Genomic DNA, 15040 nt, shown 5'->3' on the forward strand with positions numbered 1-15040 from the left:
TGCTTGTCTACAACTATCAACCTGTAGAAGTAATTCTAAGGCCTCCTCTTCATGTCCTTGGAAGTCGATCCCCAGTAATTTGCTCAATTTGATCATGTTTTGTTGGACCCATGCTGATGTCTCCCTCTCTTCTTCGATGATAGCTTGTTCTTGATGAATGTGAAGAGGTACCACCTCTTCAATCTCCAGAATATCAGCTGGAATCATTGACTTTTGGCCAGAATCAACGATCCTGCTTTCAATTTCCAGTGTTCCGTTAGAGTTTTCCTCCCTTGCTTTCTCCATCACGGAGACTCCTTGCGGAGTCCCCCCTTGCACTGCTTGTACTAAATTCGATATCGCCTTGTCCCAGGCATTTGTCGAATTTGTGAGTTGAAGTTGTGCATGCGTCTGTTCTAAATCAACAGTGTTCACCAGCACTTTGAAGAATTGATCGAAGCCTACATGTGTGTTCTGATTTCCTTGCAAGTCATTAAAAATGACATGGCCTGCAAGATCAGGCCCAATTTGTCCACTGTAGACTTTCCCCTTTTTGGGCTCCAACTGTTGGCCCAACATAAGGCCTTGGCCCACATTAATTTCATCACTTAAAAAAGGCACGTGCTCCTCATGTGCATGTACTCTAATCTGTCCACCAGCTGCCAAGCACTTTTCTCCCATGTGGGTTATGTCCACAGAATCCCTAGAAAAAGGGGATACTTGTACTTTTTTGCAGAAGCTTTTCTCTTTTATCTGCTGGGTCATCACATTAACCGGAAATAAACCTGCATCTTCTTCTCTAGCCACTTCCTCCTCTACTTCCGGTGATATTTCGAATCTCGCCTTGCTTTCCGGCCAAATCGGGATATAGTAAGTGATTCCTCCTTGAGTTATGACTACCTCTCTTGGTAAGGATCTCCCGTCATTCTCCACCAGAATACGTGCCCATTTCAGATGGTTCTTGGGTTCTGATTCTTCCTCAGTGGCTACCCATCCCCCACAAAATTCCCCGACCACATTTGTTTGATCATAACCTGTTTTTGACTACTTATTGAGTACAAAACTGGAAAACTGGACTTAAGGCTATTCTGGCCGACCCACTGATATTCCCAGAAATAATTTTTTCTTCCATCTCCTACCACAATCTGTACATTAGGTCATTGATTTCTTATAGTTCTCCAGAAACTGCATCCATAGGGGCTTTTGACTTCATTTGTTGTCCACTGATTCAACATCCCATATTTGTGTGATATTAAGGTTCTCCACAAATTCCCGTCCTCTGCATTGAGCCTCCATAGCCACTTTTGAAGGAGGCTTCTATTGTGCATTCTAAAAATCTTAATGCCCAATTTCCCCTGTTTCTTTCTTAGATCACTTTATCCCATTCTGCCAGATTCATGCATCTATTCTCCTCGTTGCTTGCTAAAGCAATAAGTTGTTATGAATGAGTAGCAAACAAATCGTGAAATTTAAGGAGGATGACAACAAATGGTTTCCTTATCGTTTGCCTTAGTACCAATAATTCCATAAAAAGAAAACAATGTCCAAGCCAGTTGTGTGCACACCTCTACTAATTTCATGGGCTACCTACTACTTTCGATCAACATAGGTACTAGGTGACTTTGTCCACCAAGGCTTGGATAGATGAAAAATGTTCAGTATATTTATGTAAATAGAAGTATGCTCTATGCAACAACTTAAGCTTTTATATGAGATAGTCACACACTTCACACACTTCGATCAACAAAGGTACTAGGTGACTTTGTCCACCAAGGCTTGGATAGATGAAAAATGTTCAGTATATTTATGTAAATAGAAGTATGCTCTATGCAACAACTTAAGCTTTTATATGAGATAGTCACACACTTCACCTCTACCCTTTATCAAAAAGGATCTCCATGTGCTTGGCAAAAAAGAATCAAGTTTGCACATTAGTGGACGTGTTGAAAATATAATGAAGTAAATAAAAGTGTGCTTTCTCTAATAACTGAAGCTTATAGATGAGATGGTTTTGCACCTAAGAGTGTTGCCCAGTGGTCAATGAAGCAAGTCACGAGGTCTCTGGTTCAAATTCTAGCTGAGTCAAAAAACCAATTGACTTTTTCTCATTTCTTCTAGTCTTGATGGACAAAGTTACCTGGTACCTGTTGGTGGTGGAAGGTGGCATGTATCCTGTGAAATTAGTCGAGGTGCGCGCAAGCTGGTTCGATATCATAGTTATAAAAATAAATAAGATGAGATGGTCACACACTTCAATAATAAGGAATCACCTACTATTTTTACATCTGCTGGATTTGAACTTGAGAGACATTGACTTCATTAAATCAAGGAGACCACTATGCATAGTATCAATTCTGCTCTAAAATCATGTTATGGGCTGTTCCAATAAGATACCATCTTGAACAAATATTCATTTTGTTCATTTTTTGGTTAACATGTATATCAATTCTACTCGAAAATCATGTTTACTGTATAATCTCCTCGCGAGCTGCAAGTACCTACTCCTATCAAAATGAGAAGCATCAAGCAGAACTTGAACTTGAAGAAGCGAGCCTCTATCTGAGAAAGCCATTGCGCGCTAGCCCCTTGTATAGGGTTTCAAACCTGCACACCCCTGAACTACAAGCTTTCTTTGAAGCCCCTACAACATGGGATATTTACCTGAGAAAACAAAAGATTCCCGGCATATGTGAATTACTCTTTGATCATGAATTGAGGGTAAAATGGATATTCAGCTCTACAGTAGAAATATGCTGTTTATGATTGATTGTTAGCAGTTAGTGATTCTGCCATATGATATAAGTTTTCCTTGAGTTCATTTTTAGCTAATTTAACTGGGACAAAAAGAAAAGAAGAAGAATAGGACTAGGCAATTTTTTCTCCTTAGTCTCATTTCTATGTGACCTGCTATATTTTGGTTTATCCCGGAGCACTGTGGCTGTATATTGTTTGGGAACCTTTTTTTTTTTTTTTTGAAACTGATAACATTTGTATTTCATTTAGTACTTAGGTAGTACTGCAAAACCATATTTACAAAAGCAGAAAGGAAGTATAATCTATCCAAAAACTGAACCAAATCTAAATGGATCCTAAAACATCTATGATTGACTCAGTTTCATTGGAGTAGACATTTGTACACCAAAAGCAGAACAACAAAACACACTTAAGCTTTACTTCCTGCAAGTTGTTGTTCCTATTCTCAAAACATCTCTCGTTTCTCTCCCTCCATATAGTCCACCAAATACTAGCAGGGATCATCCTCCATCTTTCTCTGTTTGTAGCCCCAACTCCAGCCATCTCCCAACTGAATAGAGTCTCATCAATCTTGCTAGGCATATACCAAGATATGCCTCTGAGATTAAGGAAAATCTGCCACAGCTGCTCAGTAAAGTTGCAATGTAAGAAGAGATGTCTCACTGTCTCATTAGCCTTACTACATAAGGAACATCTGTTACATAGAGAGATTCCTCTCTTGGCCACATTATCCAATGTCAAAACTGCTTTATTGGCTAGTAGCCATGTAAAGCATGCCACTTTGGTCCTCCAGATTTGCTTCCAAGGCCATTTGAAGTCTTGAATGCCACCAGGACTTATCTGTTTGTATCCTTCTTTCACTTTGTAACTACCTTTGTTGTGCCCTTGCCACCATAAATAATCCTCGCCTGTTTGTATACCTTGAAAATTCTCCAGAACCTTAAACAATTCAAGTATTCTGGGAATTTCCCAGTCATTCAGATTTCTTCTGAGGATCAGATCCCAGCCTTGTTGTGTCCACATTTCAGCGACAGTCTTCTGTTGGTGTTGAGCCAATGTAAAGATGTCAGGAAAACGATCTTTGAGGCTCATACCACCCAACCATACCAAAAACTAGTTTTTCTTCCATTTTGTACCTTGACAGCAGACTGATTACTGAGAAAAGGCCAAAATATTCTGATGGATTTCCAAAGGCTAATCCCATTGGGGGTATTTACCTCTTTGGTTACCCATTTATTTAGCTCCTCATACTTGTTGTTGATCACCCTATACCATAGTGCTTGGTCCTCCTGATGGTACCTCCATAGCCATTTCACCTTCAGAGCTTTGCTATGGTTTTTGAGATTCTTGATACCTAATCCACCTTGCATCTTACTTCTGATGATGTTCTTCCACTTGACTAAGTGAAAGCCTTTTCTTTCCTTATTTCCTTGCCACAAGAAGTTTCTTCTAATTTTGTCCAAACTCTGAACTACTGATTGGGGAATATGGAAGATAGATAGCATATATGTAGGGAGAGCATCCAGAACAGAGTTTATCAGAGTTAATCTACCTTTCCTATCTACCTCCCAAGGAGAGGTACCGTGATCTCCATCTGGCTAGTTTCTTTTCACATTTCTCCAATATTGGGTTCCAAATGTCTATGGCTCCAGACTTTGCCCCCAAAGGCATGCCCAAGTATACTGATGGCAGAGTACCTGTCACTCCTCCCAAGGTTTGTGAGAGGTGTTCCATATCCGGAACCACATTAATTGGATACAAATGGCTTTTGTTCCAGTTTATATGTAGTCCAAATATGGCTTCAAAGTAGACTAGTATGAGTCTCAAAATCAGCAACTGCTCCTCCTCAGCCCCACAAAAAATTAGTGCATCATCAGCATACTGTAGGTGTGTGATCTCCATACTATTCCCAGCAACCTTACTGACTTCAAATCCTTGTATTCTTCCTGTTGTCTTGGCTATCTTCAACATATTGTTAAGCCCCTCCATAGCTATGATGAACAGGAAGGGTGATAAGGGATCCCCTTGCCTGATTCCTCTGTGTGCACTGAAAAAGCCTTCAGGAGACCCATTTACGAGTACTGAAAACTTAACAGTTGAAATACAAAACTTGATCCAACTGATCCATCTGCTATCAAATCCCATTTGTCTCAGCATACTTAGAATGAAATCCCAATTCACATGGTCATATGCTTTCTCAATATCAAGTTTGCATAGTATACCAGGTTTCTTCTGGGACACTCTAGAATCAATTGCTTCATTAACTATAAGCACTGCATCCATTATCTGTCTGCCCCTGATAAAAGCAATCTGTTGTTTGTCTACCGACTTATCCACAACTCTCTTCAACCTTTCGGTCAAAATCTTGGACATTAGCTTATAGAAGCTTCCAATTAAGCTGATGGGTCTGAAGTCCTTGAGTTCCTTTGCTCCTATCTTTTTAGGAATCAGTGCTATGTATGTTGCATTATAACTCTTTTCAAACATCCCAGTTGAATGAAAATTGTGGAGAGCCGCCATAATGTCATGTTTAATGATTTCCCAACATTTTAGAAAGAATCCCATTGTGTATCCATTAGGACCAGGGGCTTTGTCTATAGCACACATTTTTAAACACTCAAGTACTTCTTGTTCCTCAAAATCTGCCTGCAATGCTTCATTTTCACCCTCTGTAATGGTAGGATGGTTGCTGATATTTACAGAGGGTCTCCAACCTTCAGGTTCTATATACATCTTTTTGTAGAAAGAAATAATTTCTTCCTTAATTCTGTCTGGCTCTGTTATAGTCTCTCCCTGTACTTCCAGTTGATCAATATGGTTGTATCTCTTGTGGGCATTAGCTGTTTGGTGGAAAAACTTTGTATTCCTATCCCCTTCCTTGAGCCACAAAGCCCTTGATCTCCGTCTCCAGGCCACTTCCTCATTCTTCAAACACCCCTCATACTCCATGAAAAGTGTGGCTTTTTTTTCTATCTCCTCCTCGGTTAAAATTCTGTTGCTCTGATGTGATTCTAACTCAGCCATCTGATTGAGAAGGTTGTTCTTTTGCAATTTTAGATTACCTTGTTCATATCTGCTCCATTCTTTCAATTTCCCTTTGAGGGCTTTGAGTTTGCATGCTAAGATGTAATCTGGCTTCCCATAGAACTCAAAATCATTCCACCAGACCTTGATTCTTTCAACAAATCCTTCTTGGTTCAGCCACCAATTTTCGAACTTAAAATAGGATTTAGATTGTTCCCAATGTCCACACAACAATGCTATAGGAACATGATCAGAAGTCACTCTTTGCATAGTGGTTTGCTTTATGTTGGTGAAAAGATTATTCCATTCTGTGGAGACCATAATCCTGTCTATCCTGGATGCTGTGATATGGTTATCACCCTTGTACCAGGTATACCTTCCACTACTTAATTGCAGATCAATGAGGTCCATGTCTTCAATGCATTCTGAGAACTCTCTCATTGCTGAGTTTAAACTGTTGCACTCCCTTTTTTCAGAAGGAAATCTACAGACATTAAAGTCACCACAAACAGCCCATGGACCATCCATCAAGCCTCTTACATCAGCCAGTTCTTCCCATACAAACCTCCTCTCCACTCTACTATTCGGAGCATACACTCCGGTTATATGACATTCAAAATTGCTTGTCTGAGCTTTGAATTTACAAGAGAGAGTATAGGCTCCAACTTGCATAATTTCCCCTTCCCACATTCTGGAATCCCATAACATCAGGATTCCTCCTCTGGTTCCACTGGCCTCTAAACAAGCATATTTAATCCATCTCCCTGCCCAAATTTGTTTAACTAAGTCCTGTACATCGCCTTCTAATTTAGTTTCCTAGAGGCAGACAATGTCTGCTTTCCAGTCCTGCAACAGGTTTTGTGCCACCCTTCTCTTTCCCTGTTCATTCAGCCCCCTAACATTCCATGAGATTAATTTTATCTTCATGGAGTATTATGTGATTTCCCCTTCCCCTTCCTTCTATCACCATTGCTTTAGAATTTGACATCAAAAGTTATCAAATTTTTTAACTCTTGTGCTCCCTTATGCTTTGCTCCTTTAACTTCTATCGTTTGCTCCATTCTTCTGGCATGTCTGCTTGCATCAACCTGCTTAAGCAACACTAGTGCTTCCTCTTCAAGCCCCTGAAAATCTACTCCAAACATCTTGTGAAGTTTAAGAAGATTTTGTTGTACCCATGTTGTTGCCCTCCGTTCTGAATCAGTTAGCACTTGGGTACGTAGTGGTTCAATCTCCTGTACATCCCAAATTTCTCCAGAATTAAACGTCTCCAGACGTTTTTGTTGTGACTCGTTTTCGTTTGCAAAGGTTTCCCCCGATATGATGCATGCATTTACTTCGTTAATGGGTAAACAGGAGATTTCCGCTTCTTTTCCTTCTTCAAACCCTTCTTCTCTTGGCTGGGTCCCCTCGAGATTCTGTAGATTTGGTGTTTTCCTTCCAGTTACATCGCGACTGGAGTAATTTTCCAGAGATTCATCAATCACCACCTCTTGAAGGTCAGAATTGGGCTGTGGGCTGAAGTTATTAAAAATAATTGTCGCCTGATCCTGCCCAGTTGACCTACTGTCCAAGTCTTTATTTTTAAAGATCTGCACATGCCGAGTACATGCTACTTTAGTTTTTTTTAAATTTTGGACAGCTGCCTCCACGTGATTTCTTTCTGTTACATCAACATCGACAACCTGTACTTCTGCTTTCTCGGATATAGATGGTTGGGGATCTATTATCCGCTGTATCTTCAGTTGATCTTCTCCGGTGGTTGTTCTATTGCTTTCCGGCGGGAATTCAAATAGGGTTTTCCTCTCTGCCCAGATCGGAATTATGAATTTAGTTCCATCTCTAGAAATAGAGACTTCACTTGGAATGCTCCGACCATCACCTCGTATTTCGATCCTTGCCCATTTGAGAGGGAACCTTTTTTATTCACTCTTCTATTCTTATATCTGGATTCTGGACCCACCTTGATATTGTTAAATGCTCGAATTAATCATGAAGTTAACTTTTCATGATGCTACTTTTATTTTAGTACAATCAAATATTTGCCTCTCCTAATAGTCATGCTAGATGAAGTAAGGTGGCATAAAGTTGGACTATGGTTAATTAAATATCTGCCTTTCTCTTAATAACCATGCTAGATGAAGTAAGGTTGCATAAAATTGGACTACGGTTTTGTTTTCTCCCCGCTGATGAGAGTCTTGAAATGTGACATCCTGTAGAAGGGTGATTGCTGAGGAGACAGCTTCATTATATTTTTAATAGTCATCATTGATGAAGATGGTTAATGAATAGCTTATAATGTTTCAAACTCATCCCCATCTCTTAGTTGAGCTTTTTAGTTCTGGAGGGCATCTGGCAAAAATTATTCTTGTGAGATCTTTTTACTTGTAGGGTGATATCGGTCTAGCTGATCTGGAACTAAACTTATGCATCCAAATTGCTGGAAATAGTGAAGGAGATACAAGGATGCATTATTAGTACTGTTGAAATTGGTTCTCTGTTATTTCAAGATCAAACTCTTGGGTTTCTGCTTCTCTTGTTTTCTTCTTCTATTTCTAATGATCAGTATCATCTAAGTTTTCATGTTTTCTCTTTTGCTGCCCATCTTACTTGAGGATTATCAGTTGATTTGATGGAAAATTTCAATCATCCCCGGAGGGAAATGCAAAATATTAAGACTTATCATTAACTTTGATTTTTCATATTCTTGGGCCTATAGTACTGGCAAAGGAGAAAGTGATGCAACACAGTGGGAGGGCACCACTTTAGAAAAAGAGAAAATATAACAGCCAGTGGGTTCCACTAATGCACACCAATAGTAGAGCCCCTATTCTGCAATCTAGTCATCATAGTGATTCTCTTTCATATTTACTAAATTTTGTCACCAAATGTGTTTTACAGAACAATCAGCTTTTCTTGTTCCATGAGTTATCAGATTGTCTTGAAGGATTCAGTGGATTCCATTAATGTACACCAAAAATAATGCTATTTAGTTGCGGGTTAGCATTACCTGCAGGTGGCTTACCTGCTATAGGGGATGCCAAAGTCTCTCTGGTCCAAATGATTAGCCATTTCCACAATATTGAGAGATCCAATTTTTTTCCTATTCCTATGAATTTCATTGGACCCAGAAATGATACAAATTTTTACAATCTGGTCTTCTAAAGCATTCCTTTTGAGCTGAGGGTCCAGAAACTACCTCTCTACCCCACAAAGGTAGGAATAAGGTCTGCATACATCCTACCCTTCCTAGACCCTACTTGTGGATTACACTGGTGTGTTACTGTTGGTGTACTAAATGATGGTCTGTCATTTTAGATATTTTAGCCACCGGAATGAGGTCGGTGGACCCATAAGATTTTCTTGTTTCTGTGAGTCATCAGATTGAGTTGAAGATTCTTGTCTTGTATTCTTGGCAGTGATGCTTCCACTTCATCTAGTGTTAATTTATATTATTGGAAGTTTCTGGATACAGAATTCGTTTTATGATGTCTGGCTCTTCGTTTTATCATGTACTGTTCGGGTATTTTAGGCATATATGTAAGTGTGCTTCTTTCAATGAGGTCCCATAATTAGCTATTATTTTCTTGTGTTTTCTTTGCATCTCCTGTTTTTTAATCGGCTGTTAGGATTTTTGTTTTGAAGTATTCTGAACATTCTTTTTTAAAACCTCTTGAGTCATTTCATAGGTGGCATCTTAGTCAAACTTTACTCTACTCTTGTTTACAGGGAGAGAAGGGCCGAGCTACTCCAAAAATGGAGATTAAAAGGTGGCGTTTTCTTAATTGGCTACACTGCTTTCAGAAATTTGACACTAGGGAAGAATATAAAGGAGCGTCACGTGGCAAGAGAAATTTGTCAGGCTCTTCAGGTAGTGTTTGTTACCCTTAGAATTGATAATTGTGATTTTTTGATGGAGATGAGAGGGAAGATTCTCCCCCAGTTACTTCATTTTCATGTCCTTTTGGCTTAATGTTATGCTCTTTTTTGAGACAAGCAACAATTCTATTCAGTAAAAACTTAGCCACCTCAGAAAAAGGTGCTAAGTTGGAAACTTTACAAGCATCGAAAAGGTACTTAAACCCCTGCCCAAAACCCTATATACATTGCCAATTTAATATATTAACTCTCCGACTTCCCCCCACATATTCTGTTTACACCAAAAAAAGAACAAGCTAAGACAATTCATCCCAATTTTCTCGATAGAACTGCTAGTGCCTTCAAAATGTCTACCATTCCTTTCCTTCCACACCGTCCACCAAATGCAAGCAGGAATGATCTTCCACCAGTCCTCCTCCCCACCTCTATTCCCAATACTCCACCAATTGTTCAGTAGTGCCAAAGTAGAACTAGGTATTACCCAAGTTATTCCCAAAATACAAAAAAACATGTGCCACAGATTTATAGTTGTCCTGCCAAGAAGAGATGGTTGACTGTCTCGAATCGTAGATGTTTTAGCTTGGGACCTTTAGTGGACTGTCCTCTTTACTGTTGATGCTTTCTTCTAATTTTTGTCTTGTGCCCCTCTGTTTCAATATTCTTTATACATGTTATTATTCTGACATGGGCCTGACTCAACTCCTTTATTTGAGTAGCTTCTCTTCCTCCTTACCCTTGTGCGAATCTGATCTTAAGTTCAACTCATTTGATTGAATTTAAAGAAGGCTTCTGGATGTCAACCTGACGTGAGGATATTGCGCCATCTCCATATCATCCGTTGGGCATAATAGCCAATACATCAGCCCTCTTGATCGATTTCAACCCCCATTGTCCTTATCTGTCATTGTTACTGTGGTCGTTATAGTTCTAGGTTCTTCATGACCATCATCGGCACCACCTTGATAGGAATTTGTTGTTTTTTAATTGTTACCGTTCTCAATTTTTTTAATGTCTTTTCTCCTCTGCATTTTTTGACAAGAAAAATTAAAGGTGAAACTAGTGTATGGATGCTTGTGGTTGAAGTTGAGCATAATACATTTCATCTCAATTAACCCAACTTGATTTTGAAATGTTTGTAATGCGTATAAACTCCTATTCGTCCTCTAAAAGTCATATAAAAAAAGAGTGCTGGACTCTTCTTCTCTGTTTCTCTGTTTGAAATGAATGTAGTTGATTCTTAGAAAACATAGATTTGTGAATGCTTCTCCATGCTGTTGGGGTTAAAATTTTATAGTCCCCCCCCCCCCTCTTTTGGTTGAACTTCCTTCTTTTTTTGGTTTAACTAGAGCAAAAATTTTCTCATCTGATTCAAATATGTTCCGTTTGCCAGGACGGGCCTGACATACTTGTTTGTGATGAGGCTCATATTATCAAGAATACCAGAGCTGATGTTACTCAAGCCTTGAAACAAGTCAAGTGCCAGAGAAGGATTGCATTAACTGGATCTCCTCTTCAAAACAATTTGATGGAGTACTATTGTGTAAGGCTGTGATGAAGTTGTCTATTTGGTAAGACTTTAATATAGAAATCTAGTCTTACTATTTTGATTTCATGGCAGATGGTTGATTTTGTGAGAGAAGGATTTCTTGGCAGCAGTCATGAATTTAGAAACCGGCAAGTCATCTTTCCTTTTTACTGCACTGTCCTTACTTTCTATGTATTTTGACGATATTATCTTCCTGGTGCAGCTTTCAGAATCCGATAGAAAATGGTCAACACACCAATTCTACAGCTGATGATGTTAAGATTATGAATCAGCGATCTCATATTCTGTATGAACACTTAAAAGGATTTGTTCAAAGAATGGACATGAATGTCGTGAAGATGGATTTGCCACCAAAAACTGTCTACGTGATGTCTGTAAAGCTTTCTCCTTTACAGAGAAAATTGTATAAAAGATTTCTAGATGTTCATGGCTTCACCAAGGACAAGGTTTCTGGTGAGAAGATAATGAAGAGATCCTTTTTTGCTGGGTACCAAGCCTTGGCTCAGGTACTTTCTTGTTGGCATGTTTCTTAGTTTGCTTGTTTTTTTGGATGAAATTAATGTATGATAAGAGCCCCACAGTTAATTAACTCACTGTAAAAAGTAGCAAGTGACGACGTGGTTTACCGTATCAATAGAATGCGAAACAAAATATCTTCAAGCAATATGAAAATATGCCTTTTGCACATGTTTGTGTTCTTATATTTACTACTTCTGCAGATATTTACTGAATACTCATAAAGCGATTCTAAATAATGTATTGAAAATGCAACAACTTAGCACCAACTTGATGCCAGGATTGTACTAGAGTTGACGTTCTTTCTGTAAAAAAATAAAAAGTAGGATATTCGCAATGAAGGTCCTATTCTTATAAAGACTATGAAATTAATGTACTATCTTTATCCTTTATATACTGTAGATAGCACCAAAAAGTTGAAATATATTAATATTTGTATTTAGCTCCTGTACACTTTCTTCCCTTAAACACATCTCACATTTCTTTCCTTCCATATATAGCAGCATATACACGCAGGGATGGTGCTCAGTAAACCAGTAAAGAAGACTTTTTTTCTTGTCAAAAAAAATCTTCTTTACTGGTTTACTAATACTGCTGGCGTTCCAACAATTAGTAACTCTTTGACTGTCTATGTAATAACAGTGACAATCTTTAAAAGATGTCAAGCCACCAAGCTATGCAAGCTGCCACTTCCAATTTCTTTGTTACAGATGAAACACCTACTGCATAACAAAAATCCTTGTCTCTGTAAATTGTTATGTGCAAGGCATGTATCTTTAGCCACCAACCATATGAAACAGTTTATTTTACAAGGGGTTTTAAACTTTCAGAGTTGCTTCCATGGTCAATTGTCAAAGTTAACTTCCCCACCCTTGAGGGTCTTGTAACATGACTGTTAACTTTCAATTTTGCTGTACATTCCATATCACATTTCCTCCACTTGATCATTGAGGGATACCATCTCTAAATCTTTAAATGGGAGAACAATTCTGCGGATTTTCCAGTCAAAACAATTTCTAAATGAAATGCACCAAATGTGTTACCATTCCAGAACTGAGACAAGATTACTAGCTGTGTCAGTGAAGGTATAAAGATCATAGTATTCGAGTTATAGGTGGAGCATGACCTACTCAAGTGTCTTGTCAGAAACTAGTTTTGCAGCCTAACTGGATATTTGTAATTGTAGGCCATAATCTACTAATGTGTTTGCAGAGGCTTACTTGTGAGAGGGTAGTATAGGATTAGGGTTTCAAGAGCTTTACTCACCATATTTGTTAGAAATTTACCTTTCTCCATAAAGATCCTGTTTCTTTACCGTATCTCCACAACCACTTCAAAAGCAAACTATCATTGTGTGATTTTAAGTTTTGGTGTGTTAGATACTTTTAGCAAATCTAACACATCTGTTGACATTTTTGAAGAGTCCAAGCAACATAGGCCGACTCCATTGCTACTTTTCTCTAGCATAACCTTGTCCCACGTCACCAAATGGAAAACCCCCTATCCCCGTCAACCTTCCATAAAAGTCCCTTCAAATTCTTTCTAGCTTCTTTTTCACATTCACGCTCAATGAACTGAAGTCATAAGAAAGATAGGGAGAGTCTTGAACACTATTATTGAGAGTCACTCTTTCCTTCAAGTAAAAGGTACCACCTTCTCCAAGTAGCTAATCTTCGTTCAACCTTGAATTTCAGCCACACATGTTTTGATTTGTATCTCGCACCTTAAAGCAAACCAAGACAATTCAGAAGTTCTTTTTGGCTTCTGTATTTCCTAGACACCATTTATATCTGTTACTGTAGTAATATGAACAAGAATAGTATATACAATCCCACTTAGAACATGAATAGGAATATGATTAGTAAATAAAATATTACTGGGAAATGTATTTTTTGTAGTGTCCTATTTGGAAAATGAGTCTAATATAGTGTCTATAAATAGGATCTTAATGTAATATTGTAGATACACAATTCAATAATATTCTTCTCCAATATTTCTCTCATAGATCAAAGCTTCTATGATCCTGGTAGAGAGTCAAAGAGCTTTCGCTGCCGGTGGCAGCTATGGCCTATATATGCCGCCCTTCTGGCCAATGCTTATGTTAAAAAAAGTAGGGCTAATGATATATGCATGAACCCCATATCCAGGGGAAGAAAACTCAGTCAAACATGCGTCAATTTACAGCGACTTTCTAGGACTATTTTGTGTCAACCTCGTATCCATCATTGTTCAAGTAGCACTGTGCCATCTTTTCAATGAGTACTTTCGCATATTCAATTTGCGTAGCACCGTGCATCTTTTTGGTGACTACTTTCTCATATCTAATTTGTGTAGCACCGTGCCATTTTTGTGGTGACTACTTTCTCATATCTGATTTGCATAGCAACGTGACATCTTTATGATGACTGCTTTCTCATATTTGATTTGTTTAGCTCTATGCCATATTTTCGATGACTACTTTCTCATATCTAATTTGTGTAGCACCATGCCATTTTTTTTTATTGAGAAAGTTAACATTTTATAGACAACAATACACGAATGGTGTACTTCAGTAGTAATTACATCAGGAGTATACAATAAGCAAAACCAAAATATCTATCATTTATACCCCTCCTAAACTATCTAAAAAGTGACTAATTGCCTCCTCCTCTATGGGGAGCACCGTGACATCTTTTCAGTGACTATTTTCTCATATCCAATTTGCGTAGCATCGTGCCATCTTTCTAGTGACCACTTTCTAATATTTGATTTGCATAGAATCGTGCGATTTTTCCGATAACCTCTTTCTCATATTTGATTTGCGTAGCACCATGCATCTTTAGGTGATTGCTTTTTTCATATATGATTTGCATAGCACAATGAATCTTTCCAATGACTACTTTCTCATATCTAATTTATGGAACATCGTGCATAATTTGAAACTACTCTCTTATGTTTGACTTGCGTAGCACTGTGTTTTTTTTTTTTTGGTGACTCCGTAGATTTGATTTGCATAGTTCTGTGCGTCTTTCCGGTGACGCCTTAGATGTGTCTTACATAGTTTCAATTTCATCAATGTTGGGCAAACTCCAACACTTCCTCAAAGTCCAGCAACCTTCGGCGACCAAAGCCCAACTTGCGTCACCGGTCGCAGATCCCTCACATGTGGCTAGATCTAGGGTTCTAGTGACCACATTGGTGTGTGAGCCTGTCCGGCCAATTTTCCATTGACTTTCTTGTTCAATATCGATTAGTCTCTTTATTTCAAGATGATTCATATATTTCATACCAAAATTTGAGCACTTTCCCACTACCATTTCATTGTTTCTGGCAGATCTGAATTTTCCAGCCGTGTTTTCTCTG

At 38.5% G+C, this 15040-nt stretch overlaps 1 protein-coding gene across 1 annotated transcript in view; it reads left to right on the top strand.

Annotated features, from left to right (window-relative positions):
- Positions 1–15040, top strand: part of LOC125838326 (protein CHROMATIN REMODELING 20) — a 68649-nt gene that overhangs the window by 40868 nt on the left and 12741 nt on the right. The window contains exons 15-18 of the mRNA XM_049517387.1: positions 9487–9628; positions 11027–11176; positions 11255–11310; positions 11385–11688. Coding sequence (XP_049373344.1) covers positions 9487–9628; positions 11027–11176; positions 11255–11310; positions 11385–11688 — 652 coding nt within the window. The remainder of the gene's footprint in view (positions 1–9486; positions 9629–11026; positions 11177–11254; positions 11311–11384; positions 11689–15040) is intronic.

The sequence above is a fragment of the Solanum verrucosum genome, unplaced genomic scaffold, assembly GCF_900185275.1.
Source record: "Solanum verrucosum unplaced genomic scaffold, falcon-dt-bn FXZP01000150.1, whole genome shotgun sequence".
Lineage (NCBI taxonomy): Eukaryota > Viridiplantae > Streptophyta > Magnoliopsida > Solanales > Solanaceae > Solanum > Solanum verrucosum.